This window comes from Ruditapes philippinarum, unplaced genomic scaffold, assembly GCF_026571515.1.
Source record: "Ruditapes philippinarum isolate M1 unplaced genomic scaffold, ASM2657151v2 ctg5103_1_1_1_1, whole genome shotgun sequence".
In the NCBI taxonomy this organism is placed as follows: domain Eukaryota; kingdom Metazoa; phylum Mollusca; class Bivalvia; order Venerida; family Veneridae; genus Ruditapes; species Ruditapes philippinarum.
In genome coordinates, this window is record NW_026855692.1 from 29,230 (window position 1) to 47,454 (window position 18,225).

General features: G+C 33.6%; 1 protein-coding gene across 1 annotated transcript; it reads right to left on the reverse strand.

The window, feature by feature from the left end:
* Positions 1 to 2,546: 2,546 nt before the first annotated feature.
* Positions 2,547 to 8,784, reverse strand: LOC132744111 (galactosylceramide sulfotransferase-like). Its single transcript, XM_060732729.1, has 2 exons — positions 8,073 to 8,784; positions 2,547 to 3,897 (listed from the first exon to the last, which is right to left on the reverse strand). Exons 1-2 carry the CDS (start codon positions 8,156 to 8,158, stop codon positions 2,841 to 2,843), a joined length of 1,143 nt encoding a protein of 380 aa, XP_060588712.1. The 5' UTR covers positions 8,159 to 8,784; the 3' UTR covers positions 2,547 to 2,840.
* Positions 8,785 to 18,225: the final 9,441 nt, after the last annotated feature.

The following is an 18,225-nucleotide window of genomic DNA, read 5'->3' on the forward strand; positions in this document are numbered from 1 at the left end:
TCATATTAATTTGATTGGCTCCTTTTAGGGGCCGCTAAAGCTAAAAATAGAAATACCGTTAAATGTCTATTTCTAGAGATCTAATCGATGGATGATCGCAAAACTTTGTCTGTAGCATGCTTGGGTAGTCTTTTATCAAGTTTGCTAATATTATTTTGATTGGCCCCTTTTAGGGGCCGCAAAAGCTAAAAATAGAAATACCTTTTAATGTCTATTTCTAGAGAACTAATTGATGGATGATTACCAAACTTTGTCTGTAGCATTCTTGGGTACTCTTTTATCAAGTTTGCTCATATGAATTTGATTGGCCCCTTTTAGGGGCCGCTTAAGCTAAAAATAGAAAAACCTTTAAATGTCTATTTCTAGAGAACTAAATGATGGATGATCACCGAACTTTGTCTGTAGCATTTTTGGGTAATCTTTTATCAAGTTTGCTCACATAAATTTGATTGACTCCTTTTCGGGGCCACTCAAGCTTGAAATAGAAAAACATTTAAACATCTTTTACTTTAAAACCAATTGATAGATGATCACCAAACTTTGTCTGTAGCATTCTTGGGTACTCTTTTATCAAGTTTGCTTATATTAATTTGATTAGCCCCTTTTAGGGGCCACTAAAGCTAAAAATAGAAAAAAATCTTCGAACATCATTTTCTACTGAAATAATTGATAGATGATCACCAAACTTTATAGCATTCTTAGGTAGTTTTTTTTATCAAGTTTGCTCATATTAATTTGATTAGCCCCGTTTAAGCTAAAGCTTAAATTCCCCAGGTCATGGCGTTTCTTCAAATTATTGTTTAAACATATTCTATGCTTAAATTTAATATTAGAAATTATTGACATTCCAACACTGAAAAGCAGTTGTTTCTGGTGAGCGACTCAGGGCCATCATGACCCTCTTGTTTTGTTTGTTTGTTTCATTTTACGCCTTTTTCCAACAGTATTTCAGTCATATAGGCGGGTAGTTTCCTAATCATCGTTCCTGGAGAGTTACACCAGTGCTAGACTACCTTCCTCCGCGCTAAACTACCAAAGCATCTCCCGGGATCGAACCCACTCCAGAGAGGTAACTGGATTAGAAGTCATCGACTCTAACCCCTCGACTTGTAAACTTATGCATGATTCCTTAATCACCTTGTACTAAATTAAGGGAATGTCTTTTTATGTCTATACTCGAACAAGATGACGGTACAGGACATCTAGTTCTATTGCATGAACTGAATGCACAAAGTTCCCCTACGCCTTACTTTTGAATGTTTCAAACAAGTATTGGATGTTGGAACACATACATGAATAAACAAGTTTTTATCTAAATACGGCCAATTCTATTAAGTTTACCATAGACCTGCATGGTCCAAATTGATTCTCAAAACTAATGCATATAAACTATGCATTCAGAGCATTTATTGGACCCTAGATATATTCAAATATTTATAAAACTCATTTACAAACTAAATTATAATCAAGGGGCTATGGTGGTATACATCACTTACCATAGATCAATTGCTTTTTAATCACCATTAAGTAATAAGATCACATTGGACGCCTTATTTTTGACGCAAGTTTGTTTTCTTATTCATGAAATAGATAAAGGTGCCCAATGAAGTGATGCATGTCAAGTATCTAAGCTCTGGGCATAGTGCATTTTTAGTTTCCACAAAATGTGTTTACCTTAAAGGGACTCCACTGAGTTTTTTTTGACATGATGTGTCTCAAAATATTTTTTTCAGATAAATGTACCATTTGATGTAGGTTAAGACCACTAATCTTTGTGCAACATTTCAGATCATTCGCGCACTTCGTTTTTCCAGAATAATTATTCAAATTGTAAAGAAATGACCCAAAATGAAAAGCGTTTCACTCAACTCGGGCTAAGACAAACATAAAAATACGATTTTCAATTTATTTCTAAGTATATTTCTTAACTATCTTTGCATATATTTCTTTTTAAAGTGCCCCAGCTCATTTATGTAAGAAAAATTTAAATGTTATGCTTTAGGCTTTTAAACCTCAGTGGAGTCCCTTTAAAAACAAGTCTATAGAAACTAAGTAAGCGAACTCCATTTGGTGGGGTCACATTTGGTCCTAGGGCTTTGTAGCGGACAACAAGGTGATGCTATATCCCAAATGTTTTTGATCTGTAGATACAGAGAAAAAGTTGCCAAGGGATATTTACTATATATGTAAGTCTATGTCAGTGAAACCCGGGTCAAGGCCTTTTTTTACCACAAGTGCGCAATATATGGGGGTTGTAGAAAGATATGGGAAAAAAGTGTTAACAGTTATGGTTTGTTTGAGTCTGCACATCAGGGAAAATGTAACAGTGCATCTTCCCTTTATGCCCCCTAGCACCGGCCTAAGCTCAATATTCAACGACTATATGTGGTGGAATCAAGGATCCCGAAGGACCAGAAAATATAAAAACACTGAAGTGAAGTATGTAAACTGTGCAATGCTACATTCCAAATATCTAAGCTGTAGACACAAGAAAACTGAAATGCGCCAACTGGTGATAAGACAAAGACAAAGGTCCAAAAGAAAGAATCAGATCAAAATATTGGCAATAGTATCTAGCCAAAAAATAGTGTATTGAAAAATGAACCAAGTACACTTCAATATTAATTGCTAAGGAGTTTAAGAATAATATTCATAAATCTAAGTTACAGACTTTACAATAATCAGATATATATTCAATGTTTATACACGTGTATAATCATATTTTTTTCAATCGTTCATGATAAAACGGATAAATTGTTATCTTATAGGAAACGGACAGACGTTTTAAAGTTGTAATTAAAACCATAATGTCAACTGCAATGCTATTAATCTACATAATTTCAATTGTTCATCTTTTTGTGACGGTTTCTAAGCATTGGAAGGTATGTGAGGGCTCCCATTTTCATGTCCGAGCAGTTCTCCTGAGTGATGTGAAATGGCTCGTTCCATTCCGATTTGTCTATTTTCACAATGTTACGAACTTGCTCTGCATTGCAAAACTCGCTCACTGATTGAAGCACGTTTTGAAACCATTCTACTTCACGGTAAAATTCCGGACCCTCATCTTTAACTTTTTCATCAAATATTTTAGAAAATGTTTCATACAATATAACATCTAAGAAACACGTTTCTTGTAATTTCTTTATAAGATCTGAACTGAGCGATTCTACTTTGTGCTTGTTTGCATTTATCTTTACATAAAGTATATCTTCAATGTCCCAGTTTAAAGTTCTTTTCATCAAGACAAGCGATTCATCGAACCTTTCCTGAACAAGAACAAGTTTGAAGTCTTTTTTCAGCATATCAAGATGTTGGTTTATTTTATCTGTATCATTGATAGATATAGATGAAGAAAATCCAAAGTCCCTCCCCATGGCATTTCTTGTGTAACTAAATGGAGCTCTGTCATAAACATGAGGTAATCGGACAAGATTTTCAATGAAGTTACTTTTTGGAACACGTAGAAGATATGCTTGTGGCCAAACATCCCTGTAAAAATATGCAGCACTTATCATTCTTTGAACAGGATCGCGAACAAATGCAATATTTACCGAATCTGTTCCAAATGAATACTGATATAACTTACGGCTATATATGGAATGGCCGATCAAAATATCATAATGACCAGTAGGACGCACAGGAAGTAAAGAGTCTGTGTTTGTGATATATCCACCCGTTTTTGGAATCGCAAATGTTAAATTGTTATGTAGTCCAAACCGGAAAATTATATTTGACATTGTTGCAGAGCCACATTTGTGAACTCTTAAAAATCCAATATGTGTAATTTTCCCTTTCGAATCATCGTTCTCCGCTAGTTCCTTTGATAGTGGCAGAAATGTAATAACATGAATTACACTGACTGTGAATACCACAACAACTGTAATTTGCATGCAAACTCTGGAAAGAAAAAAATGATAATTCATACGATGTGTAATGTACATGCATACGCTTTGAAAATCTTCATGTCTTCATAGAAACACACATTTATAGCATATAACTCATGTCTCATTTCTTGATAAACATGTTTATTACCCTTCCACTTTTTGATTGGATATTGATCCGCCGATATTGATCCACCGAAAGAAATTGATATAACCGAGCCAGACAGGTAATATACACATTCCCCTTTCAGTACCCGCGTTGTGTGACGAAGCGCGTACTGTTCGATGTTGCGCAGTGTCAGTTCTGATAACCAAGACGTAACTGTCACATAAAAAATATAGTATCATCGTATGGGGACCTTTCTGTTGAAAATGTGTCAGATTTAAATCGTATACATATACATGCATAATGTGTAAACTGGAGTGCAGGTATTAGTTACCCGCACTGTACAGAGCATGCCCATAGATTGATTCATTTTGTCTGGGGTTTACATATTGTGACGACGGGGAAAGGGAAAGCGATAAAAATATCATATTCAGATGCTCGTTCATTGGTTCCTTTTTTCTGGGGTTTCATATTGTGACATCAGGGAACGTGTTTTTATTTTTGACTATGATACAAAAGAGAAATAACATCAAAACTCTCGACAATCTGATTTATACTCGGGGACTACGCCCCCTCGTACAAATCATATAGTCTCGTGTTTCGATGCTCTTTCTATTACTTAACCAAAATAGTGATAAATATTCTCATCAGTATTTAAAACAAATTTGACCTCGTCAAAGCTTGATACTAATAAAGAAAAAAATGTATTAAACAGACTTTTTCTTTTCTCTTGTTTGCATTCGTAGGATACGAAAGCAAATACTTCACGGTGACGTCATTATGCGGTGAAGGGGTACCCTAAAGGTAATCTTATTTCGACGTTTCATTTGAGACAGCAATCGTCTTACCTGGCAAGGGAGGGTAATAAAATTATTATTTGGGTTTTGGAGTGATAGATGTGGATATATTACCTGCTTAGATAAAATATCATCCGATCCGTTAGCTGGTTAGGATATAAAATCTTAGCAGGAAATATATCAACATATATCACTCCAAAACCAAAATAACATAATAGCGAGCTCGAAAAGCTGGTCCGAAAGGCCTGCCCGCAAAGCGAGTTTTTAAGTAACGTGAGTACCTGTAAGATAGTGATGGTTTTGAAAACTTTCGTCGGAAGACTGAATTAACACATCGCAACTTTACGAATTACAAGATAACGATAAAAGCTGAGGAATTCTAATTGAAAACGGACGCGTAGACTGGTGCCCTGCGCTCTTTTAAAGGAAACATAATAGAACAGGGAACCAGAATAAACGGAATTAGTGCATAAAATACGGAATGGCACTTTTAAAACTGAAAATGTAAAATAAAAATGAACGATTATTATATACTATTTCACGGTATAAGTAAATCGAGCTCGTTTTGAGGCTTTACATATTATTACTATGTATTTAATGTAATTGAATGAAAAATCAGTTTTTAATAGGCCGCAAACAGCAGGGAATATACTGAACATGAATTTGAAATGCAAATTTTTGTTCCCATGGACTCTATCGATTCATATTGGCCATGTCAAAGAAGGTGCTCTAATTTACCTAGCACAATAGGCTGTGGCGCACAATTATTTGCATATCGGTATATTTGCTTCGAACAAACCCACATCTATAAGGAATAAAAGAGCGTTGTTTAGTTCTAAATTGTCAGTTAAAGCCATTTTCTAATTATATTATTACATCTTTACCTCTTTTTAAATGCTTTTCATCTTTTATATATATATATTTCTATGTGTACTTTCTGACATTAAATTTCATGCATTTATGTCAATAATATCAATACCCAATGTAAGGACCACAATTGAAATAAGGGATTAAGTTTTGTTTTGGTGTTATCATAAATATGTTGTTATTACTGTAATTCAATTCCTCAACACATTTTACTGCTTAATTGGTTAACCATGTATGAGGTCTACCATGTTATCACATAATATTGTACTGAAATGATTCTATTTATTGTTTGCGGTGATGCATTTATTTAAGCACAAGTACATCTAAAGAAAGTAAAAAGAATAAACTGAATTAAAATTGTCTCTGTTGAATTGACAGTAGTCCTTAATTAGTCCCCTACCGGTTTAACCGGAGGGAACTTTAGGTTTTCCCTCCGTCCGTCTGTCCGTCTGTCTGTCTGTCCGTCCGTCCGTTCGTCTGTCTGTCAGTCCGTCCGTCCACAAAACTGGATCCTGCGATAACGCAAAAAGGACTAAAAATATTTTTATGAAACTTGATATATGGATAGATGGCAGTATGGAGATTATGCACGTCTTTTGTTTTGTTCCTATGTTGAAAATTCTGGTTGTTATGGCAACAAATAGTCTGAAAATATTGCAAATTTAACACATATACTGGATCCATTGATAACTCAAAAAGAACTGAAAATATTTTTATGAAACTTGAAATATGGGTAGATGGCAGTCTGGAGATTATGCACATCTTTTTCTTTTCTTCCTATGTTGAAAATTCTGGTTGCTATGGCAACAAATAGCCTGAATTTCAAGATTTCTGATTTAAATTTTTCAGCTTTTTCACTATAATTTCCTTATTTCTTAAGGTGTTACTTCAAACTTTAAATATAAGTTTCTGGTCATCAACAACATCATATGTGACAAGGTTTACAACTCTAGCACAAAAATTATCAGTATTACCTCCCTTGAACTTAGAATTTTTATGAAAAAAAAATGTTGTCTTTTTTAAATAACTTCTTTATTTCCTAATGTATCTACTTCAAATTCATATATATGTTTCTTATTATCACTCAACATTTTTGAGAAGGTTTAATACTCTAGCAAGACTATTTCCAGAATTATGTCTCCCTTGAACTTAGATTTTTTTTCGAGAAATTGGTATTTTTTACTCCAACTTCTTCATTCCTTATAGGATTACTTTAAAATCCCACATCGTAATAATATGACAAGGTTGTATAAACATAATTTCCTTACTAGGCAGGGAAACTTAACACATTACTGTCACTGTGATATAGACAAACTTAGAACTCAAAAGATTTAAGTTCATTCATGTCATTCATTTACTGGTAAAATTGAATGGCCAATGGCCCATCAGAATGTTGCTGGGGTTCTAACCGGTAGGGGACTTATGGATTGCTTGCAATACTATGATAATTGCTTGTTATCTTGTGAAATAAACAGGTAACTTACAAACAAAGCAACCGATTGTAAATCACGATAATATTTAGATGAAGCAGAAGATTTCAACAACTAGCTCAACTTAACTAACTAAATACACGGCGAGATATTAATCTGTTTGAGTATAAATGGGAGGCGGCCACGAGTCCAAACCACTTAAATATACCAGGTGAATGCTGCAAAAGGTCCTTTGCTCAATAGTATGCACATTAAAGAGTCGGCCACTTGTGTGATGTTAAAACCCATAATATCACAAACACGTTTTAAAAAATGTCACCAGTCACAGGAAACACAGGGTCGTTCCAAAATAAGCATAATGATATCTTTACTATGGTACCCACCCTAGAAAGATTGAAATCAGGGGGAAGGAGATAGATGATAAGCCGTGTTTCTCTTTACTCAGAAGAATGTGGTGGTTATGTTTTCAGCGAATATATCCTAACTCTTGGTATGAGATTATTAGAGATGATTAAACAATCTTACTATATTCGCAGGGCGAGGATTTTTCAGGCTTTTCTAGTCCCATAATCAAGAGTACCACTATTTAATATCTGTGGATGTGTGCTGTATTTATACGAGTATACGCATGTTCTAGATAAGAAAGAGCATATTCTTCACTTTTATCCGAATATTTTAGATAATAATATCATGATAAAAACATGAAAATGATTTTGTTTTAAAACTATGGTCTAATTCCACCTTCCCGCAAAAAATCAATCAATCAAAAATAAGATATTGTATCCGTAACCGTAAGACGAATATACCCGTTTTGTAAACCAACAATTCTGTGAATGTGGCGGGAATGCTCATCTTCTAGACAGCGAAGAAGCTAATAAAAGGTTAAATCAGATTTTACTCAAATATCTTATGACAGCAAGTAATTAAATTGTGATATTTAAAGTGAAACAATTATAAATTCAGAAATGTAAAAGATAAAATGACACAGTACCTGTTTTTCATCCGATTAATAACCAATGACATATTGATAATTTCCTTTTTCTTTGAAAACAAATCACGCTTGCTTTCTACATACATGAATATAAAAATAGTAAACTTTTAAACAGCTGTTTCATGGTTATAATTAACTATCGATCAAGTTGAATGTTATCAACTCATAATATTATTTTTTTATAATATTCTGTTATTTTCCAATAATACATTGGTTGATACCAATGGATAAAAATAAATAATAAAATGCTACTTTTATGCAAATAATGGTAAACGTAATAATCAAGGGCAGACGTAAGAAAATGTGTGCAGAAGAGGCCGTAATGGATATATTATAAATTTCATATAGATTCAAATGACGGAGAGTCATACCGGGAAAAGGTACTTGTACAAAATACATATGTTCCAATAAAGTACAAATCGGCTTAAATTTTGACTTTGATGACACTTAAGCACGTGAAACAATAACATTCGCGAGTCAACCGTGACAACACCATTTGTCTGATGCGGATGCGGATTCGTTTTTGTGTTAGTTTGTTGAGTCCTCTCAACAACAATTCAAGCACTAAAGCTCTTATCCAAACAAAAAGCACGAGAGACTTCCGGCGTAGCATGTTTTTTTCCCGACCGTCACCGTCGATTTGTTCTTGTTGTATATAAAATGTGGAATTTCGTGGGAACAAAAACACCATATTCTCGATCCATTGCAACCGTGAAAACATCATTTGTCTGATTCCGATGTGAATCTGTTTTTGTATTAGTTTGTTGTCTCTCCGTTACAGCATTATAAATCTCAAAGACCTTATCAAAACAAAAATAATGGGAGAATACTGCATGGCATTGTCGTTTTTCGGACCTGCGATTTGTTATTTTGATAAAAGACCATATTCTGGAGCCAAACTCACTGCCGCAGATATTTCAAAGTCATATTAGGATTATGAACAGATTAGTTCTTTCTTGTTAAAAGACGATTCACCCCCAAGACGGTTCACACCAAGTCGTTTCGCCCCAAAAGTGAGATTGTTTTACTTCATGATTTATATATGCCAAATAATTTTGATTCTTTTGATTAAATAAAATTTCTTATCATAAAGTTTAATGGTATTTTGATTGATAAATGAATAGGTGGTACTGTTAATACAATAATTGCTTAAATTTATTTTTTATTCACTGAACTACTAATCAAGTGATGAGGAAATTAAATTAAAGAAAATTCAATTTAACATACACATTTATTGTCTTTAATTTATCTAAGACAGACCAAAAAATATTTTTTTTATCACATGACATTGTTTTCCATGTACTATAGGCAAATAAGTATTTATTTATATTACCAAGAGCCGGTTTACTTCTTTAAACAGGTTCAATATAATATTTTAATTTTAAAGCTTGTCTGAGACTTGTTTTATATAACAACTTATTTAAGATCCTGAAAAGTTTTATTGTATTGCTCTTTTTGTTTTATATATGTCATGTAAAGATAATCAAAATAAACTTAAGCAATCTGAAATGTTCTTTTATTCATCGGCCATTTATTTACAATAAATTATTTAATCAAAGTATGATCTTTTACTTAATACGATTGACAGAGATTAATATAATTGATTGCTTATTTACTGACAAATGCATAGAAACATTTGTAACAAATAATAGGAATATGAATTATTTATCTGTATAAGCAGTCACTTTTATACAATCATATCAAACTGATAACGGAATATTCAGATATTCAGTAGCAGAGAATGTAGGAAAAAACACAATTAAAATGTATGTGTAAAATAGATGAGATACAGAATGTTTAACCTGAAATACAGCACTGAATATATAAACAGTATAAATTTATTTTTATTTTTATTTTCGAAAGTTCGTCAATTGTACTTTGAATGTTTTGAGTTTTGCCTGCCGTGCACCTACTCCGCGACGAGCACACCTCGGGGGGGTTCTAAAAAAATAGCATGCATGTAAATTGTATTTAAAAGAAAAAAAGAAACATCCATCCATATTTAAGTACGTTGGCATTTCACACTCCTAGATTCGAACCAACTGTTTGTTTTACTTTAACGTTTATGATAACATGACAAGTTTTGTTATACAGATGATGGAGTACATAATGGCTGTCTTAAACCTTAAAGTGTTGTTGGATATAGGTATTCTCGTTCTATGCACGGCCGGTAAACCACAAGGAAATCATTAACCGCGGGTTTTAGGACACTCAATAATCATGTGCTATGGTAAATGTAATAATCATATAGTTAACACAGACAAAAACAATTATCAGAACATACATGTATTAAACTTATAAAGTTACATTTTGTACAAGAGTATACGAGGATTGATCAAAACGTTATTGGCCCGATGTACTTCCGGTAGTCAGAGAACCCAACTAATGGTCTTGCTTTCAAAATAATCGCCCTCTACATCAATGCAATTTGCCCACCTGTGCTCAAACTTGTTTAACCCTTCAAAATAGAACCCTCTATTTTGTAGCTCAAAGAACTCAATAACCGCCTTCATGACACCTTCATTGCTTCCAAAGCTTGGTTTCTAGTTTTGGAAACAGGTAGAAGTCAGAGAATGCCAAGTCCGGAGAATATTGGGGATGGATTTCAAAGCCGCAGTCAGTTACAGCAGCCATCGCAACTTGTGATGTGTGAGCTGGCGCATTGTCGTGTAGGAGCAGAACGCCTTGAATCAGTTTTCCGCAATTTCTCAACTCGTCTGCATAGTACGTACTGTTTATGGTACGACCTTGCTCAAGATAATCAATCATGATTATCCCCAGATTATCTAAAAAATATTGAAGCCATCATCTTCCCTGTTGATGGCATCTTCTTGAATTTCTTCAGAGGGGTAAGCCATAGTGCTTCCACTACATGTTATGGTTTTTTTTATACTGGATCGAAGTGATGGACCCATGTTCATCCTGAGTTACGATCCCGTAGATAAAATCAGGTTCATCCTGGTAGCGAGACAAAAGATATCTTGAAATGTCAAGTCTGGTCCGTTTCTGGTCGTCAGTCAACTGTCTGGGGACCAATCTAGTGGAAACCTTTGACATGCCATAGACATCAGTCAGAATTACCTGAACTGAACCAAAGCTTATAACCACTTCCCTTGCAATCCCTTTGCAGGTCTCGCCTTCTGTCGCACATGACCGGATCGTGCACAGATTCGACAGTTTCATCGTTGGTGGCCTCTCTTGGCCGCCCAGGCCGCTCATCAACTCCAATGCTCTACTTGCCCCTCTTAAATTCAGCAGCCCATTTTTCACATCGCTATAAGAAGGGGACTCCTTCCCAAATGTATCCATGGAGTCTTCGTGAATTTCTTTTCTTACAGAGGTACTAAATGACGGCTCTGATTTCAACTTTCTTCATTTGGTCTAAATGACACACCCCTACTGATCAAAGTGTGTTTTATGTTAGTACTTAATCTGTGTAAAACCGCGTAAAACTCGGTCAGTAACCTTCAATAAGATATCCGTATCGACGTATCGTGTGTAAATGTCAGTGTAGTGTCTAGAAGAATATCTAGTCGAGAACTTTTTGATCATACCTCGTACATCTGATACAATTGTACATTTTTATAGTCAATATAATGTAGGTCCTATAGTAATTTTAAGACATGCCAAAGGATATGGTGTGAATGAAAAAATTTTGGCATGAAAGGTACTTTTGATAAAACATACTTGTAACAAATAGTATGTCCAAGACCAGCTATTTCTTTCGTTTATTCAGTCATCATTTTCACCATTTACAATACAACAGAATAACAGTAATAGGTTTAAAATTGCATGCCTTCAGATGAGTCAAAATGTTTCAAGAAAATCAAACTTGAGAAAATGCACTAAGATTTTAAGGTAGTGAAAGATTAAATATTCAAATGATATTTTATATGTTATGTGCGATTAATTATTGAATTTGCAGTATATTTATCACCATATTTCAACTGCGTTACTCACGCAGATGGGCTGTTTTGCATAATAATTTTGACCTTTTTGGGGTAGTTATCTTAGAATGTAAATTCCATTTGCAATGGGTTAATTACTTCCTTTGTTCACTTCATAGTATATGATTTTCAATTTCATGAAGATCTGCATGACTCTGAAGGCTTGCAGCTTTAATACATGACATTGTCATGTGGTTAGGATTACTTTGGTTTAAATTGAACAGAGGTGTGAAGGTGTGAAAGGCAACAAAAGACTGTTGTGTTTAAATTAAAGATGTTTGCATTGTATTTATACAGTTGACTGGTTACTAAACAATTAGATATGACATGAATATATGTTGTAAATATTGTTTGTAAAAAGTATGTTTAAACTATAAAGTTGTAAATATGTTATGTTAACTTTAAAGCAGCACGCCTCCAGATTCATCCTAATTTTCATGAAAATTTTGAAAATGTATATAAGGTAAAATATTGTTAAATGAACAAAGAAAGTACTTGACACATTACAATCGGCACATAAAATCCACGTAAATTACCAAAAAGAGGTCAAAACATGCATAAATAGCCCCTACTGCGTTAGTAACGCAGTAGAAATATAGTGATAAATACTACAAAATACAGTCATTAATTGCACATAAGATATAAATTATCACTTGAATCTTTAATTTGTTTACTTTTCTCAAAGTTTTAGTAATTTTTTTCCAAGTTTAATTTTCTTGAAACATTTTTGGTCATCTGGAGGCATGCAGCTTTGTAACACCGCACTTTGGGGTCAAACGCACTTTGGGGTCCAACCCCAAAGTGCGTTACGTACTTTGGGGTCCGACCCCAGAGTGCGTTACGCACTTTGGGGTTCAATTTCGACCCCAAAGTGCGTTAAACAGGTACATATGCATTTTTTTACATCAGGCAAACGACCGCACTTTTGGGTCAGAGAAAATTTATGTTCATTATGTTTTAAATATGGTAAACAATGGTAAAAAAAAAATCAAGGTATTAAATAGACACAAAACATGTGCCCTGAATCAATAGGGATTTAAATGGTCTTGATTTGTAAGTTAAGAACTTTCACTAAATAAATCCCCAAATAAAGAATTTGTATCAATTATTAAGCTTAAAATATGTTTTTTCTCAACTTTTTCATTTATTTTAAAAGAATGTACACCCTTCATTAACTCCATTGTTTTTAGCTAAATGCATCATTTTCACGTTTGATATTTACACATTTTACAGAAATATGATAGTCTTAGCATAGACAAAGGTATAAATTCTGGGTAATCTTAGTAAGACATTTCAGTAAAAAATTTGCATGATAATACATGTATGTTAAAATACCCATTTATTTAGCTAAATGTGACACATAAGAAACTTGACAAAGTGTAGATGTGGCTTTAATATGTATTTTATATAATTATTGTTTTTTTTTTATTTTTATACATTATCATATAAGTGTCTATTTGGAAAGGGCTGTTGATTGGTGATCAGTTATTATTCCATGAATATGCACCACTCAACCCCACCCCCTGAGAATAGGTCCTTATATTCCACTGATTTAGAAATATATATATATATATATATATATATATATATATATATATATATATATATATATATATATATATATATATATATATATATATATATACATATACATGTATATAAATGTACATGTATATATATACTAAAAATTGTTGTTATCATTTTGATACCTCCAAAATGAAAATGTTGGTATTTGCAAATAGCGTTTGCAAATGGGGTACAGTACTGTAATTTACCGATGGCGAAGTGTTTGAAAATCAAAAACAAAAAAAAGGTGCAAATGTCACTTTAAGCCACCGTTCAAAAAAATCTAGTACAGAAATTGTGTATTCCTAAAGTTAAAAGATGCTGCGAAAAATATCCCGTTCTGTCAGTCATTTACTTGATAACTTTTGGTGTCATGTTGAGCCCCACTTTAAATATGTTGGGAATGAAATAAAATGCAGTTAATATTATTTTTCCAAAGAACTATAAATATACTCTATTGCAAGGTTCTGGTGAAACATCAAGTTTTTAGATCAGACTATAAATAGTGATTTTTACAAATATATTATTAAGCTTATCAACAAACTTAAGGGTTTTTGTAAGCTCCGTAACAATCGTTCGCCAGAGGCTTTTTTAATGGGAAATCTTTAGAAAGAGCAAACATGAATTTTATAATGTTAAAATAATGGTATCAGAGAAATGTAAGATGTTTGTTACCCGAATAAAGTAGCGATAAATGTGAAATTATTTGTAATAAAAGATGTCAAAACACTGTAGTATTTGACTGCCATATAAAATACTTATTCACTATAACTGTACTCATCATTGTCAAAAAGCAAGAAATGAAAAAGATGGTTCAGGTAATTGGCCAATGTGTATTTTTTGATAATATAAAAGAACATCAAAATAAAAAAGCTTTTAAGAAAAACAAATAAAAACATAATGTGCCTTTAAAACGTTATTTTTAACCCTCGGGGGGATCGATACCCCACACTGCCCTCTATACCACCAGTGAGAATTTTACATTATTCTGAAGCTCCGCTCTTAATGTGCGACTACTTAAAAAGTTGATATTTTGAGTACTGCCTGTACGGACTACTACTTATTTATATGACTTAAAAAATGGGCCGAAAAAGGTCGACCAGACTTGCGCGGCCAAAAGACTGGGCCGAAATGTGACCAAACCACTGTGCTAGTTTTATACTCAATTATGAGATGTGAAGGCTGTTTTAATTGGCTAAAATATGTACGAAAAACAAAAATAAAATATGTACGAAAAACTACAATAAAATAATTATGTATACAAAACTCAAAAAAAAAATATATATGCAAAACTTGAATAAAAATATGTATGCAAAACTTAAATAAAAAAATGCAAATGTCACTTTTATGCCACCGTTATTTTGTTATATGAACACATTTTTTGGATATTTCAAGTGGTAAAATTAATGAAACTTTTATCACTTAAGCATCATCAAAGTATTGAACGCCATTTTTGAACTCCACCTCAAATATTTCAATGTCGCAGATTGAAAATAAGTCAGTATTTAGTATTTAAGCAGAACTCAGATTACACCTTTAGACCTCTGGAACCCAAAGTGCGTTGATATGTAGCATATTAACGCACTTTGGGGTCAATTTTTCGATTTTGACCCCAAGGTGCGTTTGACCCCAAAGTGCGGTGCGAAGTTTAACGCACTTTGGGGTCGGACCCCAAAGTGCGTTTGACCCCAAAGTGCGGTGTTACACAGCTTTAAAGTAAATTATGATTTTATTTCTTTGCTGAATAATATTTGCAATTATTTGTTTGACACTGTAATTATTCAAACTTTGATGAATATATAAAAGTAATGGTACTGATACTTAATTACTTCACCAAAAAAAGTACTGGTACTGCAGTACCGAGCTAAAATCTAGTACTGGTACTGGTAATGGTACTGCATAATTTGCCAAGTACTGGTACTGGTACTTAAGTACTACACCCTTAGTAATGATGCAGCTCTGGTTAGGAATTAAACTTCCATAATGCTGAAGACTTTAACATAATCTCAAGCGGGGTTTGAACAAACAACACTTAGGGGAAATATATTTGAAGCAAGCTTCCAAGAGAGACTCCGTAAATGAATTAGTCAAATAAAATTGTATATAAGAAATTGGCCCCATCAGTTGAAAAACTTGCAGAATTTGTTGTACATTGTAATTCTATGTATAGAAGGTTTCCGATATAACCCAAACCGGTCTGAAATTCTTATGTAGCGTATATGGGAAATTCTTATGTAGCCGATAACAAATAAATTAAACAATTGATGCTTATAAACGGTTATGGGCGAGCTTTTTCATATTGTATCCAAATGCCATTGTGTATGATATAGATTTTGTAAAGATTCTATAAAAAGAAACCAGACATAAATTGGGTGATTTCCATATTAGTATAGTTTGTCTGTTTATAGTGGCAACTTACTAGAATTGTAGACTGAGTAAGTACTGCATTTTTCATTTGTAGGTGGCAGTGTATGTGGAAATTTAGCTATGGCTGTTCTTCTCAAAATATTCAAAGAAAAACACTTACCTGGTTTGCAACTCATGTCTTTAGATTACCCGGCACTACAGGCGTTTGACTTTAAACTGCTTTGCTACAAGAAACACAAAAAATGACAAGGTTTTTTTAACGAAGCACGCTATGATATCCTATTGGCTTCTGTATTCATTTGGAAATCTCGACAATTACGATATTTTCTACAACAACAAACATCTGACTACTGAGTTGCAGAATTCCGTATACGGATCTTACATCGACAAAACGTTTATACCAACTAGTATTACGGGTATTGATCATGATATAACAAAAGAAATATGCGCTTTTAACGCGCGTTGCATGTGTTTTGTAAACAAAATATTGCTTGTTCATAGTTCATAGTTTTTTTTAACGCTACATGTATTTTGTAAAACTAGTGCTTTGTTCATCATTTTTACTGTCCATTGTGCATTCATATATGTTATGTCCGAAAGAGGTAATTTATAATGCGAATTTCTCAGAATTTAACACTAAATTACTAAACAAGGAATAAAATATCTAACTTTCTCTTTGTACATAAAGGCAAGATTATCGAAATCGTTTATGAATTTTAGACAAAAAGGAAAGACTGGTTCCGATTCCGGAAATTTAGCAATCTTAAATTAAGTGAAAAATCTGAATGGTGAATTCTTAATCTTGTCATTTAGGAACACTGACAACTTTGTAAGAATAACTGGCAATCATGTGTTTTTGTAATACCGCTATAATGGACTAAAAAGCTTAAGTCTACTTACTAGTCTTGAATTCGCATTCCTAGATAACCTTGTATTACATGTAAATAAAGGGGACTGTCTTTTTATGTCTATACTTGAACAAGATGACGGTACAAGAAATCTAGTGCTATTGCATGAACGAGATGTAAATGTTTTAGACAAGTATTGACTATTGCAAGTTGTGCATATATGTTGGAGCACATACATGAATAAACAAGTTTTGAATAATGGGTCTATCATATGAAATATGATAAACAAGATCAACAAGGAAAGGCGGCGTTCAATGAACGCAACCCCCATATGACCCAGCAACAAGAACCAATGACAAGGAGCCCAGGCGGACCCCAAACAAAAAACAGGACAGAGCACGGACAGGTTAATCATTAAATGATAAATAATTTGTAACTGATTAGGAATTCAAAGAAAATAATAATAGGCCCACAAAGGGGAAGGGGACAGGAGACCGGGGGAGGGGGGGGTTAATCAAAGAAATAAAAACTAGAGGCCATGGGGAAGATACTTACCGTAGACGAGAAAACAAGGGACACAAGCAAAAGTGTCACCAAAACAGTATGAAACAACATAGACATACATCTGAGGAACACAGTGGGGCGCCGCCTTGGAACGGTCAGCAGCATAATAATGACTGCTAGGGAGTTTAAACCGGTTAATGGTGCACCAAACCTCGCTCTTAGCCCCACCATGTTCCTATAAACGAGACAGTGTAAATAAAATGAATTCCCGCCAAGTGAAATTCTAACAGTTGTCATGGTTACAAAAGGTTAAATAAGTAAAACACTAAAATGATCATGTAGAAACATATAAAAGTAAACCCAATGACCATAACAAAAGTACTCAATGTCCTAAAGGAAGACAGAGCAACTAGAAAATCACCTACAAGGGCCCGACGAAGCAAGGCAGAAGACGAACATTAAGACAATTCAGTCCCAAAGGGCTTACCATGGACCTGCCCAAGGTTAAGGAAATGGCCGAAATTGATTCCCAAAAAATATGCATATAAAACTACGCATTCAGCGCTTTTGTTGGACCCTAGATATATTCTAATAATTATAAAATTCATTTAATGAAGAGGGCTATGGTTTTGTAGACCACTTACCATAGATTAATTGCTTTTTAAACAAAAAAATCTCACCATTCTTCAGTTAAAAGGTAAGTAATTAGATCACATTGGATGCCTTATTTTTCTTATACATGAAATATTTAGAGGTTTTCAAGACAGTGATGTCAAGTATCTAAGCTTTCGGCATAGTGCATTTGTTATTTTCCATAAAATTTAAATGTGTTTATCTGAAAAAGAAGTCAATAGAAACTAAGTAAACGAACTCCATTGGACGGGCCACATTTGACTCTGGGTACATGCTTTGGATTACTTA